This window comes from Anas platyrhynchos, chromosome 1 (assembly GCF_047663525.1).
Source record: "Anas platyrhynchos isolate ZD024472 breed Pekin duck chromosome 1, IASCAAS_PekinDuck_T2T, whole genome shotgun sequence".
In the NCBI taxonomy this organism is placed as follows: Eukaryota; Metazoa; Chordata; class Aves; order Anseriformes; family Anatidae; genus Anas; species Anas platyrhynchos.
This window is the reverse complement of record NC_092587.1, coordinates 63907517-63933367: the sequence shown is the minus strand read 5'-3', so window position 1 is coordinate 63933367 and position 25851 is coordinate 63907517. Positions and strand designations below refer to the sequence as shown.

The window sequence follows — 25851 nt, the reverse complement described above, 5'->3', positions numbered from 1 at the left end:
TGCTTGGTTGAAGGCTCAGGGATTTTCAGTATGTGCTTTAACAAAAGACTACTTGCTTTATTTGAGGGTTCCCTTTCCCTGCTTTTCCAATGTTCCTTACCAATGCTTTTTGCCTGAGAACTTGGTAGGAAGGGTGTCTCTATGTATATGAATGAGGCTAAGAAACCAAGTTATTCAAGGTAAAGGAACAGAGCTCTATGTACACTTAACAAACCTCAAATTCCTTCTAGAAAGTAAAATAGGATATTCATCAATATTCATTAGACAAGTAAAACTAATCACAAGTCTAAAGGTTAAACATTTATATTTGCTGCCTAGGATTCTTAAGGGAACAAAAAAGAAGACAAAGGTAGGATGACTTGACCATTTCATCTCTAAGGAAAATAAAGAATTTAGTTGATTAGGTTAGGCAATTATGATGTCTAACTTTTAAGTCACTAAAGAAGAAATTAATTTAATCTCAATTGACCAAACTGCAGCACTTCATAAGTGACTGGTTTCTAGCCAAGACAATGACCTTCACTCTAACCAGTAAGCTTCAGTTCCCACAAGCTAGGGAAATTACAGCTTTTCAAACCAGTTAGACACTGCCTGGTCTGGTTACTCATTATGTACCTTGTTCCCTCAGGCCTTTTTTAAGCTCAGTACAACAGAGATGAAAAAAAGCTGTGCCCATTCTGTGGAACATTTCAGTACAGAACATTTTGTGTTTTGCTTTGTTTTCTTAAGTCAAAATGCAAAATGTTTTTTTCTCATCCTAAGGCTCAGAAGGCAGATATTTATTTAGAGAAGAGACTGGACTTTTGATGAAGGCAAGGACGAGTATAAAACTTCACTTTGTCCAACTAAGCATGAAGAAAATTAAGTACAGAGAACAACACTAACGGGAAAATTTAAAAGGTAAGTTTATATAACGGGAGGGGGCAAAAAAATGTTCTGCTCACACTCACGTTAGATGATCAGTACATTTAAAACTGAGGATGGTCTTAACTTTTTTTGGAATTAACATGTTTGGATTTATGTTAGTGATAGTCATGCAAGAATGAGATGTATCTGCAAAATAAACCCCTTTAAGTGTCATTTTACTCATCCCAGGACTAGTTAATCATCTAGCAAATTTCAGACTTAGATATACAAGCATTGGAGATGGAGCAACCAGTACCTCTATGTAGTTAGAAAAATAATCTCTGTGCTACAAAAAGAAAGCTTGCAGGAGACAGAGAATAGAAGTGGCCAAGGTCCGTACCACATCTGTGAGTGGAGAGCAAATGTAAGCCAAAAAAAAAAACAAAAAAACAAACTAGCTTTTGAAGCAACTGCATGGGTTACATGTCACACTGAGACAAAGCAGCTGCACCTATGCAGTTATGCCTCCGCTGAGTTGCTTCCCAAACAGACTAAATTAAGAAATCATACTTAAGATGTCTGTTCTATAAATATCTGTTTTCATTTAAATACACATATAGCCCGTTTTGAATATATTCTTGTGACAAAATAATTGAAATATGCATGAAACAGGTCAAAGAAAGAATACCAGTTGAGAGAGAGGAACGGTGTCAGACATGAAAATCTTCCCAAATTTTACCAAGATCTTATTTCACTTTTTTTTTTTTTATAAATAATTATTTGACAAATAAGTACCATTATCACATTTTGTATTAAACTGCCTGTATTGTTTGATACAGTTTGGACTTGCAAAATAAGGCGGAGGCATTGCATAACCTAGTACTGCATCATGCAGCTGTGTCTGCACAACTGGGCAGGGGCAAAAAAAAAATCACAGGAGCTGACAACACTACCTTCATGGGTAGCTTTAATTAATAGGTAGCTTACTTTCCAATTAAAAGCTTAGGTGTGTTTTTTCTGAGGTCATGTAGACACAGTAAGTGCCCACGGGGTGCATTCAGTCCCAGCTGAAGAGATTTACTGCTTAAACCACAGATTTTTTTTTTTTTTTAATAAGATAATCCCCCAAATCATAGCTTCTTTAAGTACTAACTACTCATTTATTTAGAGCCATTTCCAAAGAACAGTAGAGGATAGCTTCAAAGAGGGATATATGCTTTTGGTGGAGACAAAATTCCAACATTATGTTCTGATGAAAATAGAGGGAGGCTAGACTCTTATACCTGAGCAACAAGACATGCAGGTATTTTCTATTCTAAAGAAACTGCTAGTGATAACGTCTGGACTGAATGTGGTAGAGCGTGCAAACACAACTGGAGGTAAATACTTTGTGTTAAACTCCTCCTGACTTCTTTACCAGAACGGTAAAACAACATAACACCTTGGCCCCTAAAAATTGCAGACAGTTTTTTTTGTTTGTTTTGTTTTTTAAAAAAAGGGGGCTTTTACTCAGACTCTTCTACTAAAAGAATTCTTCTGAACAAAGTCAAGCCAGAAAACCAGTTTAACAATTGTTTTCCATGCCAGGGAAAATTCAGGATTTTTACCCCAGTGCTCCTTTATTAAAGAAAAATAAGAATCTCTCAATGAGCACACAGACAAGATGGTCATCCAGCAAAACGACTGACTTGTGCAGCATTGCTGTTGCACACGATGCAAAGCAACAATAATCAGCTGGGCCATAAAGTCTCATCACAAAGACAAACTTCAGCCTTTAGATCTGATATCTAGGTCTCTGCTTACCTAACTACATCACTTCATCAGAAAACTGCTTCCAGAAAAAAAAAAGAAAAAAAAGAGAAAACCCTGAAAAGGTAGAACCACCACATATTCTGAGCAATCTTGGCAAATGCCTCAAGCCAATGCTGCAGAATCAGGCATTGGCTAGAGCCATCCTAATCACAAAAGGAATAAGGTCAGAAAGCAACGCAGCTGAAGGCCATCCTAGAAGAGAGACCAACATACAGACAAAACAGGAGAGAAGAATGTAAGCTGGCAGTACCAAGTCCAGAGCTGACAGGACACCATGGACATTAAGACTCCTTATACAGGTTTCTCTCCTAAGCAGTAGTTAGGGTCTAAGCTAACACAGCAACTGTGCTTTTTACCAAGCCCAAGAGTTGCTGCAAAAGGGTGGAGGGAAATCAAACAATTTAAATACTTATCTCCTGCACTCAGTGGCTGTACATTTTGTCTTATTGCCTTTGGAGTTTCAGTGTTTATGATCTTTTATGATCTTTTTTCACAAGCTTTCAATGACAAACTGCCATTAGCATCTTCCCCTCTGGTCTTTGTGTATGCATGCAGATAAAATAATCCTTCCATTTAAGGCACAAGCAGAACTAGAGCTCCTACCTCGACTGGTCTAAACATTCCTAGAAAAGCAGCAAACTAGAGGTTAGAATTGGAAGTGCTAACCACCTACCACAAACCACAGTCACCTTCTAACCTAAGTTAAAAGGAAATGTTTTGGTAAGTACCTTTGGATGCATTCCTACAGGAAGTTTTCCCAATCCATTCTGTTATTGATGGTTCACACAATTTCCTTCTAAGTGCTGAATTTCTCTGCTGGTTCACCCCTCAACCATAACTACAGATACTGTCAGAACTCCTGAAATATCCTTCAAAATAAGAGTAAGAGAATCTTATTTTCTTCTACAAAGAGTAAAGGACAAGGGTAGAAAACTGTTTGTATTTTTTACCAACGTGAAAAGAGCCACAGAGTATTTTATTTCGCTTTCATAACATGCTTGTGCTGCCCGTGTTATGGAAGAACCACTGAATTCTCCATTGTCATTTAAGACAGGTTTATGCTTCATTTCTAGATAATATCATTGTTTCTTCATTGAAAGTATTCCTTGAAAGCTAATTCAAGTGTTTGTTTTGGCTTTTGTTCTTTTTGTTCGTTTTTAAATAGACTGCTTTGTGACTGTAATGCAAAGAACAACAAACCCAAAGATACCAAAATACACAGCCTTTCATTCTCTGCCTGGAAGCAGAGAAATGCACATTTCATTTTATTTTCTTGTCCTTTACTCCTTCTGAAATCAAGTAAATATTTTCTTTCATATAAAAATGCATTTTAGAGATACCAAGCAGCAGATGAAACAGCAGGAAATAAAATCAATGAAATTCAATCTGTGAACCACCAACAGCAGAGAAGAGTAAAAAATGTGTTAGGACGGACCAAAAAATTACCATTCAATGTTTCTTGTCCACTTAGAAGATCAACAGTCAACCAAACACAGCGGGGAGAAAGAAGTATCAAGTTTGTTAAAGGTACAAGAAACAAGTGGTAAGTAGAAATCCAGTAAGTCTGTATAGAAATAAGTCTACTACAAACCCCTACAAGGCTTTCCAATTGCTAAGTACTTCACAGAGCAGGGAAATGACAGACCTGGGGACTTCCAAGCCTGGGACTGTCTCAAAAGCTGATTATTCTCACCATAGCCCAGTTCCTAGCACACTTTAAGGAATGGAAGGTACCCGTTTGATATAAAGTACCCATGCATACTGAAATTATGTTTCTTTGGCTCTGGTCAATATACAAACCTAAGCATACTGGAAGATACCACTAGAACTGTTTTGCTAAACTAGTTTGTTTTCTTTCACTGATCCAGACAGCTTACACATCAGAACATGCACAATTTATCACTAGATTTTACCCTTGTTCCTCTTGACTTAGAAGATTACAGCTAAGTTCACCAACATACTAAAAAATATACATATATATATATAAATAAAACATACTCTTAACACCTGTTCAAAAAAACACCTATTTTTCCTCTTCCTCCTCCTGTCCCTCTCCCACATTCCCCTTCAAGCAAGAAATCACATTTTATTTCACCAAGCCTTCCTTCAAGGATTTATTGCTTCTACCATGAAGGCCCTTTCTCCCCGTCTGCAGTCAGCAATTTTATCTGCCTTTGATACTCTGAGGTATCAGGAATAAGCATTTTTTCCAGCCGTAAGCAAGCCATTTGTTATTAAATCCTCAACTTCTCAAAGATAATACACACTAAAAGATTAACAGGAGTAACTCTTTCCTCAATTTGTAGGCTAGTGAAAGTCATTTTCTCCCTTTGCATGTGTGCACAGATATTCTGAAAAAAAACAGTGCAAGTTTTTGCTTCTCCAAATGGCCACCTCGCTATGTTCTTTCTGAACGCTTAGATAAGAGGGCTGAATGTATGCAGTTAGTTTTACTATGCCGCTGTAGTTCTCATGGTACTGTTTTAGAGACCATAAAGTATATCAGCTACAACCACTCTCAGAATTTCTAACATTAGTCTGCTTTGTATGTTCAAGGTCTGTAGGCTCTACTTACTCTAGTCAAATGGGCAAAATTCAGCTCTTGGTCACCTTTTCACCATTATTTGGTTTCATTAGTAACACTACTACCGCATTTACCAGCACTTTTCACAGTGAAATATCTTCCTGCTATTGATTAAGTACTTCCACTGCATAATTATGAGAAGTGCACCTGACACAGTAGCTAAGAGCCATCTGGTATTCAGTAAACTTAAAATCATTGTAAGTAACAATTTATGATTCGTCTTGGCAGGCTGCTACAGCAAAGTGCTCTGAATTTGTGAACCAGCTTTATTTTAGAGAACAAAGTTGCCAACTAGCTTTCAGGGCTGAAATACTACCCCCAACCCTTCAGTCGCTTAGAAAATAATGTTATTCTCATGTGTTTTCTTGTTGTTGTTGCTGGGTTGTTTGTAGTCGCTGTTGTTAAATCCCAAGCTATACCTTCTAATATACTGAAGGAGTATCAACATATGCAAAATTTTATTTCCATTCACATATTTTACAGGCTTCTGATCAACCGTTTGTACTCCCTTGCTAGTGGCCATAGCTTTAGAATCAGTAGCGGGGAGGAACTTACGCTGGTCACTCGACGGTAGATCTGCGCAGCATTTTGGCACTCAGAATAAGGATACTCAGACGTTGCCATCTCTAGCATACACATCCCAAAAGCATATACATCAACGGATTCATCATATTTCTCCTCATACATCTCGGGGGCCATGAACTCTGGGGTACCTTAAATTAAAAGAACGATTCAGACTCTAAATGTCTCAAAGCGAGCAGAGGCTGCTGGCGTTACTCACCGCAGGAGGAAGCAGTTGGGCAGACCTGTGAGACAAGAGAAAGTGGAGGCAAAAAGAAGAGGGAGGAAACCCTTAGTCACTCTGTTCCATCAACATACTTTGTGAGTCTTCCATTGCAAGGTCTTTATGGAATAAGAATGGCATGAAAGGGCTGATGTAATTCTTGTTTGATGCATGTTAGTGTAAGAATCAAAACAGACTGGATCAGGCATCAAATGGAGGGAAGGGGGATAAGAAGAGGGGAAAACAGTCAGACTAGCCATAGGCTGCAAACCAAATACTAAAGAGAGTTAAGACACTTACCTTTTCTCCCTGTAAGAAAGGAGGCACATTAAACCTGTTTTCAGGAATTACCTGACTGCCCTCTGCTGCAAAAGAAGTAGTACTGGTAGGAGCCCACAGCTAGTCTCTGACCTAGTGCTCTCCACCTATTTTTTCAGGTAGAATAGTTCAGGAAAGGCCTTGCAATGAAAAACTCTGTCGTTAAAACATAACTCTTCATGAAAAAGGATAAGAAGTAATTTTCTGCAAAGGCCACTCACCAGAGCCCTCTTCTTCATATACTTACCTTCCCACCTGCAGTATATTTATAGGCCTACTGCAGATACAGGCATTAGTGAGGAACATCCTACAGTCAAAAATACTTAGAAATACAGAGAGATTGAGTTACAGGCATAGAGCGTGAGATTCAACAAGTCCCATTTAAAGAGTTTGAAGAGAATTTTTGCTCAGGGAAGCATCACTGCACCCTCTTTGCAGTCCAAAGGATTGCGTTGTATGATCAGATTTACTTTAAGCCAGAGATGCAAGTTTGCTTGTAAATTTAAACACAGAAGTATTTCCTGCAGACACCAGATTCAAGACAGTTTACAAATCATTCAACAACCACATTGCTCCTTTTCACCACATGAAACCAGAAAAAGAGAATGCAGTTGTAGCCACTTATCCAAAGGCTAACTATTAACAGCAAAAGACAAAGCTGTAATTTTTTAAATAATAAGAGTATGTTTAAGAAAATCATTTTTTTTTGGTACTAGATATTTTTCATTCCTACTAATACTATGACCTGGTTAAGAAGCAGGAAATATTTCAGTGACTACTTGCAAGATAGTTCACAGGTATACATCATTGATCCCATCTGGGAATCTAGAACAGGACTGTTGAGCAATATTGCATTTTAGCAAGCTGAAATACTAGGAATAAAAGCAACTTCATTTCCGGCAGCCTACTCACCCAACTACAAGAACAAAGCTGATAAAACCAATTCTATAAAGAATTCACAGGAAAGGTCATCCTAGTTCTATCAGCCCAATAGTTTATTTCTCAAAAAAAAGGTCATTAGGGGATACTTAAGAATAGACTAAGTACAGGACTGCACTTCCACGATGTATCCCCTTCCACTGTCTGGGGACTTCCTGAGTAAGACATTATACCACAATTTGCAGTATTTTGTTTTTTTTGATACATCTTAGTTTTTGATTACTCACAAAATGTAAGAGATTTAATATTAACACCTGATGACAATCATAAATATTGGTCATACAAATTAATGCTAGACTAAATATCAGTGTTGTTCAGTCACCAAAATCCATTTGGAAGTTTCTTGAAGAGGCATATTAAAGATGAGGTTTATAGTTAAGAGAGGTTTTATCAACAATGTTACATGAAATTGTTGGGCAAGGCAGTAAATCTACACTGAAATACTTAATGTTAATATAAAAAAAAATCAAAAACACAACCAGCATTTCAACATGTAATCTCAACAGACGGGAAACCCAGCCTGCACATCCACAGGCTTTGACCATGTACCTTTGAAACCATATTTTTAAGGAAAGCTCTTAAGATTCAAGTTCCCAAGTATGTAGACTGGCTCACCAGCCTTCAAAACAGTAGAGGCTTACCTATCACACTTTTGGCAAAAGAAGCTCGCTTCAGGGTTGCCAGACCAAGGTCTCCAATCTTGACTGATCCAGTGGGGCCAGTAATGAAGATGTTGTCACATTTCAAGTCTCTATGAATAATGGGAGGAGTGCGTGTGTGTAGAAATTGTAAGCCTTTCAGTATCTGACGGCACCAGCTTCGTAGTACTTTGATTTTCATCACTTTAAATCTTTTCAAATACCTAGTGAAAAATAATAGTACATTAAACAGGTTCCAATGTCAACCCATTGTCTTTCAAAATCAAGTTCTGCTACCAAGTAGCAGATTATGCTGTACCATTTGATGCTCTGAAGTGAAAAAGCAGTAATTAGATTCAAAAATTTCAGCTTCACCCTCTATTTTAAAAACTACCCATGCATTTCACAATCGAAGAGCTAAAGATGCAACCCCCTCCTAAAACAAACTGCCGTATTGAGAATTTCTACCCAATTCCTTCTAACCAGGAGACTATAATGCTGAAAGACAAAAACACTCAGTTTGCTAAGTCTCAAGGCACTGCTTCCCCAGCAAAGAGTTAAAAATTTCTGTATTACACCTCCCTTATCTACTTATTTGAGAGGATTATTTCCCCCTACTTTTCATCCTGTAACCACTTACCACTATAAATAGTTATAACCTTTTCCTTGATGGAACAGGGGGCAGGGGCAGTAGGGCCAAAGATGCTAACAAAGAACAACCAAGTACTGAGCTGTTGCAAACCGTGCAAGAGCTATGAAGTCATTATACCTCAGTTATCAATATTAGTCCAAACTTTTTGACCAAGCACCCCAGATGACACTTTAAATCTGATTCAAATTTACTTGCTGAGTGGCTAAGCAAATCAGAAATTCTCAGAGACCACCTCCCTGGTGCTATCCCACATGAGATGTGATCACCTGAATCTGAGCAGTTGCTATTTCAAACCTACAGACAGGTAAGAACGTGAGAAAAAATCTTTTAAAATGCTATGCCAAAGAATTGATGGAGAAGAGTTCGTACATAATGTCAGCATCCCTTAACTGTTCGAACAGCCTTAACTCTTCTAACATTGCTGCTTTCTAAAATCCATGTCAGAAGAGTCAAAAAATCTTTTCCAATCTTTTCCAATCCTTGTGACAGAGGAGCGTGATCTTATCCTACTGCTTGACTTCAACAGATTAGAGTTGCCACTGGGTGAACAACCTATGACAGTATTCAAGTGTTTTCCAGCTGTGTAGTCCCACTATCCCTCTCCAGGTAGAAGAGTTTAAAGTGAAGAGTTCTTTTCTTTCTCCTTTTTAAAAAATGCAGGCTGAAATACATTTAGAGAAGGAGCTGCTGAAATAGCTGCTGCATACAGCAATAACTTTATTCTTATGTAGCCAACGTTACTCAGTTAAATCTGACCAGTTTTACACTGCTACAAGACTGGTGGTAAATTCCGTGACCAGGATTGAATTCAGCAGACATATTCTTAAAACCAAGTCCGGTTCCATTATTCTGTGGCAGTGTTCAGTCTCTTCTGCATATCCACTTAATCAGGAGCATAAATCTTGATAAAATTACTTAAATCAATGCCAACATAAAAATTCAATATATAAATCCCTGTTACTTTAACTTCTCTGGTTCAAAGGAAGATCTGGAAAGCAAGTTGCGAGCAATAATTCTGCTGTGAAAGCAGAACTGTAAAAGCCATCAGGACCTTATTCCAGAAGGAGTCTCAAAACAGAACGTAAAGACGGACAGGGGAAAAGCCAAGCCAAGGAAGGAGACAAGCTGAAGGAGGTCCTGGATCACATCAGCTACCACTTGAATTCTTGCTATTGACACAATCCTCATTCATCTCTCTTGAGCCTGTTCCAAAGATCACATGGTAGGGGCACTTCAGTTCAGCATCTGGAATCCCTAATTACATTCTTGGTTTCAACTATGCTAGCCTACTGCCAGCTCCTCACTGTTAAAGGACCTGGGTCCAACCATCACCCAGCATCCTGCAGTGTTGCTATAATTTTTCCATAACACTGGCATGAACTAAGGCACGTGTCACTTAGGGCAGAAAGCATTTCAAAATGGAAATGTATAAATACTTAAAAGTACACGGACAGCCATATTAACCAGTATGCTTTGAATTTTCCTAACGTTATATGGTAACTTGGGTTAGGAGAGACCTTGGGAGGTCTCTGGTCTGAGCGCCCTTTCCATGCAGGGTCAGCGCGAAGTCAACCAGGTTAATTTGGGTTATATCCAGTCGGGTCTTGGGAATCTCCAAGGATGGACTTGGGGCAACCTGCTCCATGGCCTCACTGTCCTCAGTGTAAAGGATTTTTTCCTTGTACCCAGTCTGAACCTCTCCTGTTTCAACGTATGCCTGCTGTCTCTAATCCTCCTGCCACGCACTAAGGGAGAGAACCTCTGATTTCTTCAGAGGCACTGGAAGGCTGCTTCGAGGTCTCCCCCAAAGGCTTCCCATCTTCAGGCTGAAGACGCCCGGTTTTCTTAGCCCCTCCTCACACAGTAGGTGCTCCAGCCCCTGACCATCTTGGTGACCCTGCACTGAACTTGCTCTTAATGTCATTCTTGGCTATTTTACATAAAAGACAGGTATTTGATCTGAGCACAGAACACTCCTAATAGTTAACTACAATGAACAGAGAAAAACAGGAACTAGAGCTTGGCTGTCTCAATCTTTTCTTTTTTTTTTTTAAACAGGAAGGCTCGTGACCTATCACAGCATCTCATCTCCAGGAGCTAGAGGAAACCCTACTAAGTTAGCAGAAATAGTTACGAAGGCACGTATCCTATCAGATAATTAACACTTTCTTTTTAAGTAGATCAGAAGCACATACTACAGTGTCCTCAGGAAACAAGACCAGAGGTTGAGACTTAAGTCTGGTCATTATTTTTTTTTTAAACAAAGTGGCAACGATGGCTATGTCCCTAGTCTCAAAATGAGGAAGATACCACTTACATGAAAAGTAGATAATATAGACATACTGAAAATATACGGAAGTTATACTTCGTCAAATTTCATATGCTAAAACAAGTGCGCAGTACAAAACCAGGAATATGACACAGGTAAGCGAAATATGGTATTAATGATATTAAATTTGGTGTTTCAGAAATTTCTCATACAATTTACCTGTCAGGTCTTAAGTGAAGTGGACAAAAATAAACTAAAATATAACGAAGTACACAATGGTGAAAAAAATTTACAGTTTAAGAGATAGCAATTAACAAGAAAAATAGTTTTTTTCTGGATAAAAAAAAAAAAAGACCATCAGTTAGAGTAGAAAATAATCCCATGGCCAGCAAATATAAAGTATTTCTTCCCATCAAAACATTATCTTATGGCTGTCTGTTACTACTGTATTATGTTGCTTATGCTACTACACAACAAGACAATCCAAACATTACATTTGTGAGGGAAAGAACAGGATAAAAAAGGGAAAAAAGAAAGTTACATCTAACACTACACAGACTATCATGAAAATAGATAACTGTAAATAGAAGCACCTGTCCAGAGCTGTAAAACCTTTATACTGCTTTAAGTACAGGACATAGAGAAATTGATCTATTACTTCATCTGAAATATCTTAAACAACCTTTAGAAAAACAAAAGCCTTTCCCAAACATACGGAGAAAGAAAAAGTTGTAACATCTTTAAACCTCCAGCACTATTTCAAGAGACAAAGACTTCCATATAGTTACAGTCCAGACTCCCAATAGCATTTTTTCCTGCTTTAAGCATGTTCATTTGTGGCTATCAATAAGCATCACAAAAAAAAAAAAAAAACACACTAAAAGTTCACAGGCTATTTTAACCAAATAGACTGCAAATTGTTTCCAGCTCCTACAGTCTGCTCACATATTTAAGATCTGAATGCCTCTCCAAGACTTAAATGGGCAACAAATTAAGACGATGACCCACAATATATGAATTTCAAATCCTGGCAACTTTAATTCCAGTAGATTTATGACAACTGTATGCTTCTGAACAAGCTCACATCTCTGCAAGATTGTACAGTGCAAGACAAAGGCATGATTTCTGTTTGACTCCCTCCAAGCTTTACACACCACTAGAGGGCCCTCACAGCAGTTTGATTTGCTGGTGTCTGACTTAAAGACAGATCTAGCTTCACTCAACTACTTTACATGGCAGAATTGCGAATACTTTCAGGTTTTTCTCAGGTACTACTTCATGAAGTTTCAACTAAATAAAAAGGGTGGTTTTGGTTTTGTTTCTTTTTACATCCAAAGCCTCACGCCAAACAGAAGTGAGCTTGATAGGAAAGGGAAAAGGTCTGAAAAGTAAAAATAGAGCATTCTCTTTATGAGACCACAAAATCTTACAGTTCTCCTGCATGTGCTTACTATCACAAAGAAGAATCTGACAATTTTGCTAACCTAAAGAATAATCCATTGTACCCTGCAGTACCAAGACTCTTCTTAAACAAGAATTTCCCTACAGAAGTTCAGTTCCCACTAAAAGGGCTTTGTTCTTATCTATTCTGAATTATCAGCTGCTTCTAGCGCTCTAATTTTGTGCTAATGTTTATCATATGCTTTGACATGGTTGAATTTACTTACGTTTTCAACGTTCCAGATGTCATGAGTTCCGTCACAAGAACAATACATTTTTTTCCTTTGACTGTAGACTCCCAGGAATCATAGAACCTGACAATATTGGGATGCTGAAGCCCTTTTAGCATCCCAGCTTCCTCTTTAAATCTTTGTCGCTCTGACTTGGACAGTTTCCGATCCTAATGAAAAAGAAAAGAAAGCTTTGCTTTATTGCTTAGAAAAGCAACAATCTGAAGAACAATTATGTACAGGCAGTGAACAAGCATCAGCATCTTTTAAATGTCATTTTGCTCCCAGTTACCCTTAAATAGTTTATTTAGAAGACATTCTATTATTGCTTGTTTAAATCTTAGTTTCCTTTACAGTCTGATTGCTCTCAGAGGTAAGTCCAGGGAGACTGGGAATTTTCTCTTCCTGTTTCCCTCCCACACTCCAAAGAGGTTTTCTGACTTGAGGTAGCAGTGGAACTTAATGTCCTAAAACGTTCAAGTATTCAAGGACAGGCAAAACAGAATCATTTGAGGCACATTTCACAGATATTTTATTTATATATATATACATATATATACATATACATATATATATATATATATATATATATATATATATATATATATATAACAAATATATATATATGTATATTATATATATATAAATAAATTTATATATATAAATATATATATTTATATATATATATATACATATATAAAATATATACATATATATATTTGTGCATATATTATATATGCATTATATATATTATATATTATATAATATATATATTATATAATGCATGTATATATATATATTGTATATTATATATATTTATATTATATATGTGTATATCTATATTATATATGTATGTATGTATAAAAGTTATTCCTTTGTTTATAGAATCCAGACCACTGGTAAGAGATTGCATTAACTCTCCATGAAGACAGTAGAGCAACAAACCTAACATGTTGGATGCACTTACGGTAGACAAATGAATTTGGGTTAGATTTTCTTAGATTAAAAGTATGACCTCATGATTGAGCAAGTTTCCTGTAATCTAGCATCAAGGAAAACAAAGACATAATTCACGTTAGAGAGACAGCAAGCTTTTGGCCAGAGACAAACCATGAAAAAGCATTCCTGGACAATATTACTGTATTATCTACCAACAAATGGCTATCCAATATCTTCAGGAGTCTGACCAGCTATTTCCAGAACAAGTTGCAAGTCCCAAAAGAAGGAGAAAAGGCCTCCTTCCATCTTTCAGTTTTGTCAGTTTACCAGTGCATAGTCACACCAGTCAGCCTGATCAACTGACATGAATTGGATCCATATGTAGTATTCAAAACATCTCAGGATACACTTAAAGACAAGAATTTTACAATCAGCATTTCTACCCATTATTTACGAATAGCTAGTGACCTTTGTCAAATCTGGGCAATGATTTTAAGTCACTCCATTTCATATTTCCTTTTCAATTAGAAGGCAGAATAAGCATGCAGGGTTTACTCAACCTTCTATTGTCCACCAGGCTGTAACTCCTTTTCCTTTGTTAACAGTTAATGTGTTTTCTCAATACAATTCAGCCATGTTAATATCTAAACCATCCTCTAGTTGCTTAAATTATCAACATTTTCTAAGAGGCCCACAGAGTATCTTTGGGCACGGACAGCCTACTTCATTTCCAGATGAAGCTCCAGTTTTCAGGAGTGTAAAAGTCTTCCAGGTGAATGTTTAACAGGTTTGCAATTACTTCAGAGATCAGTGCTTATAACTGTCAATCACATATATTTCTGTGTTTGGGATTTTTTTTGGAAGGTGCCAAATTCATGTCATGAATTTAACTAATAGGTATCAAGAGTTTTCAATCCTGAAACTATTTTTCTCTGCAGAAATTAGCGCTACCACTTCCCCTCTGCAGAAATTAGCACTACCACTTCCCCTCGCACCTAAAAGAAAGCATCCTTGAGCAAGCATAAGTTTTGCTAGATCGTGCTTGCAGAAACACTAAGCAAATTCTTTAACATTCACATCTGATGAGATTGTGTTGTGTTTTTATTTTCAATATAGAAGGAATGCTTCCGTTTGAGCTGCCTTATACCGCTAATAGTTTTCCTTTCTTTACAATAAGCAGCAGCACAAATTCTGTCCAAGACCAATTTAATCCCAACTGTTACAAACAGCTGCGACGCAGAAAAGCAATGAGCTGCTACAGGTACTTCAATCAACAGATCATATGCACATGCCTTAAGAAACTCAATCCTTAGAACATAAAATTACAATAAAATAATATTTTTACAAGGGAAACGAAGCAAAGTGCTCTCAGCCTCTGCACTTGGCTGCAACAATTACTTTTTTATATTACTTAATTTTAGCTATGTAATATGAATACTTGCATTTACGTTTGTCTAAAAAGTAGACCACGGATGTACATTTGGATAAATTTCCTTTATTTTGTGCATTTTTGTGCATGCCACCTACCTCAAACATGACTTTTTAAAACCAATTTTAACCCACACTTGACATTAAATTCTCATCTAAACCTGCGTAAGCCTGATCTCCCTTAAGGGCCTCATTCAGTCTTCCCTAGCACTGCACTACTAGCCCCAAATAGAAACTAACAAGTGCTAATCACTCTTATCAATGAACAGGCTCCTAATGGGCACGCATATTTTGAGTCATTTCTCTTTCTGGTCACATTAATGGTAGCATCGTGTTCCTGCAAGCATATCTGTGACGTTTAAAGCAGACACTCAACACTTCAGTGCTGGCGTTAATAGAAGAAAAAAAAAATCCAGACAACGACAATAGGCTAATTCAACACTTCTTTGAAAGTCATAGTGCCCTAATGAACTCAGACAAGTTAGGACGCAAACACAGGCAAACAAACACAAATCCCACCCAGAGCAAACAGCTATGTTTTTGCAACCAAGGGAACATCACACCTTCCAGGAGTGCACTGCAACAGCAGAAGTTAACATTAAACAGAGCTGTAAGAAAAGGACAGAGAGGCCACTTGTTTCCTAAGTCTAGCAATGCACACTGCCTCTAACTACCCTCGTTGCCTTGGATCCCACACTCATCCATGACACATATTTCTATTTCTTTCCCTAAAGGAACAGCTAGGTAGCAGAAAACAGTGAATGTACCTGAAAAGGCAAGAAAACCAGCAATCAAGAAAATACTAGACCTCGCGTACAATTATACCAACCAAATTAATCCGTATACACAGACTGGTGCTTATACTTGCACAAACTACCTTCCAATGCAAGCTGCAAATAGCCTACAGGCTAAGCAAAAGGGAGGCAGTGGGGCAAGGGTGGCTCTTGCGCATCTCCACCTCTAACAAAACCATAAAAAGCATCATTGTGTATCATTTAAAGTAAGCTATTACCTTTGATTAAATTGTATTAAAGGTGAATCAAATAAGATCTATATCCTCTGCAGCCTTTTTCCCTGCAGCTTGAGGTCTAAAGAGGTATATAGAAAGATCAGAGCAGCATCTATTTGCTGCTTCCATCCAGAAGCAAAAACAGATTCCACAATTTGACACTTCAGTATCACAAAGCATAAGACTGGGTAAACAGTTTTAATGTTTTAACTTACATTTTTATTTCTGATAGCCAGAAACAAAACAAAAAAGGCATAAGATGCTTTTCTTAAGTCTGAGAAACAAATTTATAAAGAAGAAACCACTTTAAGAACAGCTAATAATATATGGCTTGATATCCTATCCTTCAAAGACCAATTTGTTTTGGAATTTCAACTAAAAATAAAAAAATTGGACACCCTCCCTCCTCCCTCAGTCATTCCTTTTTTACCATATAATGAAGCAACCCCAGGCAGACAAGATGAACTCCTAAGCCTAGACATTAGCAAATCACATTCTCGCATCTCAGTTATAGCATGTGCTGAGCCGATATAGCACAAATATTTAAAAATATACAAGCTGTCAAACTCGAGGAGAGCTTGCTTCCTAAAATGGACTTAACTATCCCATAAATTGGGCAGCATTGTTCTTCCTGAACCGATAGCTTCCCCGAAGGACTCAAGTGCCACATCCCAATCACTGGGCTGCCCTTCGAACAAACTGAAACAGATGCATCAAGCCCACTCTGTTCATTTCATTCATTCCTTTCCACCTACATTAAATTGTTTTGACAAGCCAGGACAAACAGCAAGGCTTCCCAGCACGTGACCCACGGCTCTGCAGTGCCAGGGGCCTGAACAGAGAGAGGCAGTAAGTGAAACAATTGTTTGGCTCGATACCATTCAATAACCTTTCCTCGGCAGTTTTCATTTATCCACGTACTTCCCTCTGACTTCTTTTGGTCAGGAAACAGCTATCAGAGGTACTTACATTATTCTGCATAAGACAGGAATCTTGGCCATTCGTGATAAACCAGGTACCCCATCTGGAGGAGCGTGACTTTGAACTGTTACTACCTGCTTTCTATCCCCGTGCCTAGGTACCTTATATAAATGAAGAGGAAAAAAGAAGAACAGACACACAACTAAAAACACTCCCCCACATAAATTAGCTGGTTTGCCAAGCCACAGAAAGTGAGGCACATCAGCAGAAGTTCTCTATATTCCCTTGGTGACTTTTTCCAGCCAAAGCTCAATATCTGTTCAGCATCCTTCTGAACAAGGAAAGGAAATGCATTTGTCACCTAAATTAATCTTAAATTTCAGCCGGGTTGCTCATATACCATCTTCCTGCAGAATTTTTCAGTGTTGTCTCAGAAACACGGTGACGAGAAAGCCCACCTACCTGCACAGCACACCTGCAGCTGCCTTCGGGAGGCACCATGCTCCGCTCCGGCCACCCTGCTCTGCTCACAGCGAGCTCAAGGAAGGGTCTCACCCTCTGTCTTGCCTCAATGTCCGTTTTTGCTAACTATGAGCAAGCAACCCTACGTGATATTACAGACAGAACTGACACACTCAACGGGCCTTAAATGGACACAGGTAAGCACTAAAGACGTAACACGCTGCTCTCCAGCACATGGGCACAAGAAACCAAGCAAGTGGACAACGAGAGAAATACCCCACATGGCAGCAACTAGATCCACTCTCTGCTCATGCATCTTAAAAGTTAATTGTACTCTGCTAAGGAACTGAAAGAGCTGCTCCCTCTTCCACAGTATGAGGAAGGTACCCAACAGAGGAAACAGACTGAGCACTTTGCCTACTACAGACAGGTTTTGCTAGCTTTCTGCATGTCGTGCCACTCGATCCAGAAATTCTGCATTGTTACACTGCTCGCACAGGCAGTGGGCTTCGGCTGGTTTGGGGTTTTGTGTGTGTTATTTTAAGAACTACTCTAGAGCTGCACTGTCTAGATTTTATCTAGGAGAGATGTGCTAGAAAACACCAGGCAAATTAGTAAGAAATTCCTCTTCGAGTGATGTGCTCTGACAATGTACGGTCACGTCAGCTTTCAAAGCATTGTTGAATTACAGATAAACTGACTCACAACCAAGGTGAATATCCACCAAGTGGCATTTTGTCAAGCTTTCCAAATGGCTGAAATCTGGGGGGAAGTCACTGCGGCTCCCAGCCTATTATTCAAAGGAAGAAGTAGTATACAGAACAGACAAATGTTCTTCTGTGTGCATTTGTGCAGCATATGAGAAAGGCTTTGCAAGCCTTTTAGGCAAGGTTAATGAGGGGTCATCAGAGGAGAAGCTAGCAAGACAGTGCTCTGATATTCAGCGCTGCTAATGGAACCAAGGCTTTGTAGGCTGCAGTGTTCTCATCCTGAAAAAATCTAGCAGTTAAGAGGAAAAATGAGTACAGCGACCATTAAGCTAGATTAACAAAATATCAACAAAGAATCCACTGAGCTTAAAAATCATCCAGCGTTATGCAGTCCCTACCTAGAAATGGAATTCTGGCTGCACAAGAGCTGCATCTACTTTTCTGTGTCAACACAAACCACGTTAGACTTCCTAATGTTAAAAGACTAGGTAGAACATGAGAAAGAAAAAGGAAGGGGGGAGATACTGCTTAAAATGCATCTCTGTACAGCAGCAGACATGAAGATTGATTAAGGATCTCCACATATCCTTCCACCAGTGTACCTTTCTACAAGCCTCTGAACACAAAGAACAGATTAAATGCAGCTGAGCATCTGCTGTTGTAAAAGCATGCAAGAGGGTTTTTTTTGTTGTTGTTTGGCATACAGTTTCTCAAATGTTCAGAGCATTTGAGCACCCTGTTTGGAAGCTTAATTGTATAATATGATGTTTATAGAGTTACATAAATCTTTAGCTAACCATGGAGTTACAAATCAGGTCTGCAAACCATTTGCTGTTCAGGCAACTCCTGCTTCTTTGCACAGCTCTCCTACCTTCCAGTAGCCCAGCCTTTCACAGGCAAATCTCTGCCATGTAAGATAATAGGGGTTGCTTCCAAAATTTGAGTTTGATAATAATTTGGGGGCTCTGAGCACACGGGGGAAGACCATTAGCTGCCAAGGTTGTCAGCTGCTGAATAAAGCATTCAGAAATGCAATATATTAACACTGTGGCTACTGAGGACAGTGAGTGCCACATTTGGATACCCCAACACAGCACACAAGAAGTCACTGTATCAAGAATTGCCAGAACACAGCTCTCAGTGCTTCCAGGCTGCACTCCACACACGTGGAATAATTTATTAAAAACAGACTGTCTTATTATACACACTGGTTGTTCTTCAGATAAATCAAATGTTATTTCTGCCAAAAAATATAAATTCATTGGCCAAAAGATAAGCTAAGAAAAAAAATAAAATAAACCAAAAAACTGCTTGCCAAAAACAGACAAAATTAAGAAAAGAGTCAGTCCTCGCCACAAAGCAACATCTAAAATTCTCTTAGATTTCAGAAGGCTAGGCATCTCCCAAATGTAAAACTCCTTAGCTGTCCCTCCAGCAGCCCAGGCCATTCGTCCCCAGAAACAGCTCTGCAAAGATTTCTGGAAAGGTTTTTGAAAGAAAGGGTTTGCTTGCTACTTCAGTGTTGCTTCCTTGTCCTCGCTTAGAGAAATTAGAAACCAAGATCAATCATCAATCTCTGTGTTTGCATGAAGTCATGTGGCTTGCTGGAAGGGAAGAATATCTTCTGCTTGATATTAGGCTGCAAGTCCCAAAACAAAGACGTGTAATGGCAGAAAAGCAGGCAGTCGTATCAATACAGAAGGATTAGTTAATAAGTAAGTAAACCTGAGGAATTTAGTACTCCTATATTCTGGATGCTAGCAAGCAACAATTTTCAGTCCCCTTCCTCCTCATCCTCATCTTAATTTGAAGACTAAAGACAAAGCGCCTGGGATGGGCTGCAGAATGAAAGGCAACGCCAAGGTTACACTTGCTCTAAGTACCATTTCATGTATGTGGAGACCTCCTTGGCAGGTCTCCACAAGAAGATTCAACCTTATATAAGCTACAGACAGTTGAAGTGAGCATACAAATAATCCTAACATATATAGGAAAGGAGGATGGTTAAAACAGTGATCTACTACACCTTTTAAACTTTATGATTATGGGTAAATAGTTTTATGTAGACTTCTCCCTGCTCAAGTGAAGTATTCAAAAATGCTCTGAATTTGAGGCAAAAACACAAGTCATCATCCTAAGCGAAAGGTCAGGGGATTACTCATGCTAAATTGTATGGTTTCCTGGTGAAAAGAAGGTAATGTATAGGTTATCTTCTGCATTTTCATTTCTAGCATTTCAATGCACAAATCAGAATAGCACAGCAGAAAATAATCTTATAAGATTATAATCTTACTATAATCAATAATCTTACAATCAATAGAGAGAAGCAATACAGCAAAGATGTGCAAGTTTAGTGCTAATACCCAAAGGTCAGAACTCAAGAAACTGTACACGTTATCTCGACAGAGATGATACTTGGGTGAACTGATTGGGGGTGGAAAGAGAGAAGGCAAATGCCAAATAATCAAAAAGGGAGCAGAAAAACCTGCATCAGTCAAAATTTAGACAAACTTCTCATGAGAGTTTAACTGTTCTGGTGACTGGATGGAGAAAGTAGGTCAGTAAAAAAAAAAAAAAAAACCTCTGGGCTTTCCTTGTTTATTTTTCTTTCCGAGGTGATTACTGATTCAGGGCTTGATTCAATAGGGTTCCTCCATTCATAAAAAAACACACCACACAAGGGAAAAAAACAACACAAACACAAAGAATTGGCAAACAGCAGACCACACAGGTCAGAAGCAGTCTGCAACAAGGAGGTACTTCCATGTACCTTTGCACAACTGACCTTTTCTGCTAACACACTGAATACGAAAATGTACGACTTGGAGGGGAGCTTCCAATTCTCTCTTGGAAGAGAATTATTTTTCCTGTTGTCTAAGCTTCACGGCAACAAATCCTATACAAATCCAAAGCTAGATTTGAAATAGTTTGATGATTTACTGAAAGCACCAGTAACTTTTTACTTTGTACTTAAAGACAGAATAAAGGGTGTTGTATCGTGGTGTTTTTTTTTTTAATGTTTGTGTCAGAACTAGCAATATCATGCACACACACAAAAAAAATACTGCTGTCACTAAAAGGATTTAGTCTGAAGTCAATTACACATTTTTGAAAGAGGTGATGTTGAAGCTTCAGAAGATAAGCAATACAACCTCATCTAACATTAAAGAGGGAGTATCCACAACCAAAGCCTACACATATGATTGAAAGAGACTAGCACTGCTCCCCATTTTTCCTGCAACTGCTTGTTAGTTTTGATGAAGCTATGATTCATCAGCATGGGGGAAGCAGGGAGAACACCACCAATAATTATAGTCCTCTGTTGTGGTCTTTTTCCACTTTCATATATGCAGCACCCGTGCCAGCAGGCACAGAAGCAGCATCTAAGACACCTGGTGGCAGCAATGTCATAGACTTGACCTATGCTTGAAGAGCCATCCTCACTGAGACACCGATAACAAGGCATTAATAGTGGCCTGTGTGCGTGTTGGTACCAAGTTCTAGCATTGTTAAACACAACTGACCTGTAACTAGTCACAATTACAAGCTTCTTCCAAGTCTTCAGCTAGAAAAAAGAAAGTTGGTTTCACAAGGACACTCAGAACAGGCCTATTTCTAATACAGCTATTGCTGTACAGGAAGCAGTCAGTACAGGAATAACTGCATCATGCAAAAACAAAGGGCTTAAACAAAGGAACGCTGCATCAGAGCTGATCTCACTGACTCAGGTAGATATGAAGTCATTCTGCCTCACTTCCTCACGCTGAACAAACAGCAGAAGTGGAATCAGAAGATAAGGAGCGTGTAAATACAACGTGCATCAGGAAAACAGCAGCAGCAAACAAACTTTTGCCCCTCTGCAGGGCAGCAGCAGGTTGGAACGTTTCCTCTTTATGTAAGGTGACAAAAAAATTGCAACACTGCCCTCAGAGTTTATCTTTTTCGGACAGCAGCATTGGGAGGAATTTGTATTTCCAGCAGTACCAAAGATGGCACACCAGTGCACTTCGATACCATGCTCACTGGAGACAGGGGGAAGCACGCTGCTTAAAGGCTGGGACAACCAGAAACATCCCAGGTCTCTCCAGAAAAGATACTGATGGAGAAAAGACCCTATACAGCTCCAAAAGAGCTAGAACAGGGCTGGCTGACAGGCTTCCAAGATAAGGACGCTGTCTGATTTCTTAGCTTTCCACTTCAATTTTAAGAAACATGGGCATGACCAGGCAGTAAAGCACCGAGCTTTTCCCAGGAAAAATAAAAATAACAAAATCACACCACCTGTGAGGTTGCTCCAGGACTGCCCCGTGTGTAAACACACATTAATACAAGTCTGTGTTACTCCTCTCCCCTCTTTATCTTGCCAGCCTCAATGTTTGCAAGCAAAGTAATCAGGCTGGGTTGAGGAACTGATCCAAGAACCAAATTCTAGTTTTGCTGAAAATAATGACAACAAATCGATATACTGCCTAATCCCACAGTTTCCTTCAGGAAATCTCAATTATTTCACTTGCACTCTTCACAGTGCAGAATACAGCTATGGCAACTGCACAGTAGCTTCAGGAAACTTATATTCATACTTTATCAAGTCAATTACGTGTTTTTTCTTTGCTCTCCTCACAACCAATAGGAGGGAAAAATAAAACAGCAGATATGAAACCTACAGCTTAGGCATGACCTTCTCTGGAATCTCGCAGGTCATTGAAAATGTGGTCTAAAAATGGCAAGCAACTGTTTAGGCTTCAGTCATTTCTATTCTAGGATTTCTCTAGGCAGCATTTGTGTTTCCTTACACAGAAGTCTGGGAAAAAAAAATGCTGAAAGTTTTAGTTAGTTTGTTCAGCCTCAACGGATGAACATAAGGGACAGTAATCAAAATGCTGTGCTACACAGAAATAAGCAGTACTAGAGCAGAAAACTCTATTTATTTTCACTTTAACATTTCTATTTGATCCATGGAAGATAAAGGGGTAAGCTTGCTATCTGATATCAGCTCACAATAGGGCTTATGTCTAATATATATAGCTTATTAAAGAGTTGAAGTGCTAGCTGAACTGAATTCTTGATGAGCCATTAACAAGCTGGACCATCTTATCACTTGGCTCAGATGGCTCATTAAAACTTTCAGAGCCCATGTCAATTCTCATTTTGTGCTGAAACGATTGCTTTGTTAGAGAGAGGGAAGTTACATTCAATCACCTCAGTTTAGCTTGACTGGGAAAACCCAACTCTCCATTTAGGGGGTGACAATCCTGCAAGAAAAAGGCCTCCTCCGTAACCCATTCTGTTTCCCTTATTCATCTAGTAACTCACAACATCTAAAGAGTAACTGTCACTATTTTCATTTCACGTATTTCTGTATGACCATAAGAATCCTTTATGAGTAGGCAAAAGCCTGGAACAGTAGGGTGAACCCTTAACCAGTTCCGATAGAGGCCAATCAATTTAAGAGTTGAAAACATACTGCAATTCTTCATCCTAAGTATTTCACAGAACTAGTGGACAATGAGAAGAGTTCTCTATCTCCATTTTCCATTTTTCTGTATGGTGCCAAGCTGCACTGATAACACTGGTTGGAAATAATACAGAAGTGCAAAGATGGCTCCCAAGATTTATAAGCCATACTTAAAACTACAGAAGATCAGCAAAGATGGACACGCACACAAACTAGTAACATTCCAGTGCCACTGACTAGTTCCCTTACAGAAATCCCAGCATAAAACCAGAAGTGACAAACTTAACCTGGCTCAAGCATTGAAGTTTTCCCTACGGGCCTGCCCATGTTCTTCCAGTCGTAAAATTAACTCACATCAGCCAACAACACACATTAGCTTCAAGTTTATATACAACGTAGGTACATACCCTGCATATGCAGCCTAATTATATCTTCCTAGCTTTGCTGCTTCTTCTGCAAACACATCCAAAATGAGTACTTCAAATACTTTACAAAACTGGGGATTATCAGTTTTGACATACCAGGATGACACATGAGGTATAGGCCAAGTACTGGCAGTCAGCAGAAAATCCTTACATAATAGACAGAAAACTCCATGACAGATCTTTCATTCAGTATTAGATCTCTCTTTCAGTGTTCCTCCCAGGTTCATCACAACTTCCCCCCCAAGTAAGGGGGATGAAATCATAAAGGGATCTCGTGTAGGGAAAGGTAAAAGAATTTCACCATTTACCAACAGAGAGTTTTATGAGGTGACCAAAATTTGCATTCCAGATGAGGTCTTAGAAAGAAGTTGCTTACGTGCTAGTATTAGTGTTAACATGCCACAAATATCAAAGTCCTAAAATGAACTGGAGGAGCATTATCTTTCAATAAAAATAATAAAAATGCAACAATAATGTCATCTTCCTATGATCTAACTTAATGCACACCTTCCTCTCATGAAAGAAAGCAGAAAGCAGTAGTAAGTCTTCCAGGGATACCTAGCAGGAAGGCTTAGAAAATCACGTTCTTCCATCACTCACATCTTTACTAGACTCTTGTGATGATACCATATACATGAGACACCTGTGTTTACAAGTGATAATCAATATCAAAAATAAATTTAAACATATCAAATATAAATTTACAAATATCCACATCACCTTTCATAGAGGAAGGAAAATGAGCGATGCTGAGCCAAGAGAGAGAAAACACTCTAAGGTTTAACAGTGAGAAAGTGGTAGGAAGAAAAACTACAAATAGTGGTGGAGTCACGCATACTAAGTATCCAGAAACATAGCTGGCTTTACAGTGCACCTCTGAATAACTTTATAATGAGTTAAAATACAAAAGAAAACAATGTAATTGAAATGCAGCTGGACAGAGCAGTCAGCTTGTATCCTCTAAAGCAACTCAAGATGCAATACATAAACACAGTGACTTTGCAGAACGATAAATCAAGGACTAAAATAAGTTGAAAAATACTTAGAGAGTTGGATTAACCTCCAGGAAAAGGTTTCAACAACTAAAATGTGGTATTGTAAGAGTTGAGATGAAAGATTATCAACAGAGTAATCTCCCAGGTGATTCAAGGCAGACAGCTACAGAAAAATACTAGAGGAAGTTTAGGATGAATATTCTGAATTCTTCTTAGCATTCGGAGAATATATATGGCACTACCACCATGGGCAGGGCTATTCTGTATTGACTAAGGCTTTCTCTGAAGAATGCTACTGGGAACATCCTGCATTGCTAGAAGGTCAAACATGACCTAAAAGACCTCAGATACTCACCACAACCTAACGTATGAATCAGCTATTCAAATTTTTACAGCTTATGCAGAAAGTCCATCATTATATTGTGCTTTAGTTAAATACTGTCCTTGGTCTGGTGTCATTATTTCAATTGTTTGAACAGCAACACTGAACAAATGTCAAAGTAAAACCGTGAGATCTGTGGATATTGTGGTCCAAAGGGTCTACCTTAAATAGAGCGTCAGAACCTGTAAAAATGTTTCCTTGTTTTCAACGTACCTCCTCTTTTGTCACACTGAAGTGTGAAGTCTACCTGCAGTTCAACATTACTTGTGTTTGTGAACTGAAGAGCATCATCCCCCAAAGAGTTAAAGCTTTACTCTTTCCATACACTGAAAGATCTGATGTTCTGCACATCATGCACCAAAGTATTAACAACGTTAACACTGAAAAGGTTCCCTTAGCCAGAAAGTTATCTGGAAACATTTTTAGCACCATGGTTCCATCTAAAAGACATTCCTGTGTTCAGCAAGTCTGCATACACAAGAAGCCACAGAAGTAGGAATTCAAATAGAAGTGGTTTGTCAGAAAAGCTGCACAAGTGTTCTGGTACTGCATCCCTTGCTCCAGTGGCAGTAACTACATTTCTGTGGGTAAGAGAAGTTAAGTGGATTTGAGG

General features: G+C 38.6%; 1 protein-coding gene and 1 long non-coding RNA gene across 20 annotated transcripts in view; one reads left to right on the top strand and one right to left on the bottom strand.

Moving 5' to 3' along the window:
• WNK1 (WNK lysine deficient protein kinase 1) overlaps positions 1-25851 on the bottom strand; it is a 106229-nt gene that overhangs the window by 59328 nt on the left and 21050 nt on the right. For 15 of the 16 annotated variants that reach the window (XM_072039579.1, XM_027463421.3, XM_027463441.3 and 12 more), the window contains exons 2-4: positions 12510-12682; positions 7925-8145; positions 5798-5955 (exon numbers count right to left, since the gene is read on the bottom strand). In XM_072039579.1, the coding sequence (XP_071895680.1) occupies positions 5798-5955; positions 7925-8145; positions 12510-12682 (552 nt within the window). Of the gene's footprint in view, positions 1-5797; positions 5956-6023; positions 6049-7924; positions 8146-12509; positions 12683-25851 lie in introns of those variants that run through there. The other variant, XM_072039631.1, reaches the window with a different exon arrangement.
• On the top strand, positions 759-17658 carry LOC119714359 (uncharacterized). Of its 4 annotated transcripts, none has more exons than XR_011810143.1 (4): positions 759-900; positions 4130-4201; positions 10632-10711; positions 17223-17658. It is a non-coding gene; the product is annotated as an uncharacterized lncRNA (long non-coding RNA). The 4 variants fall into 4 exon arrangements; XR_005261479.2 differs by having other exon boundaries at positions 10632-10997; XR_011810144.1 differs by lacking the exon at positions 17223-17658 and adding an exon at positions 16967-17096 and having other exon boundaries at positions 10632-10997.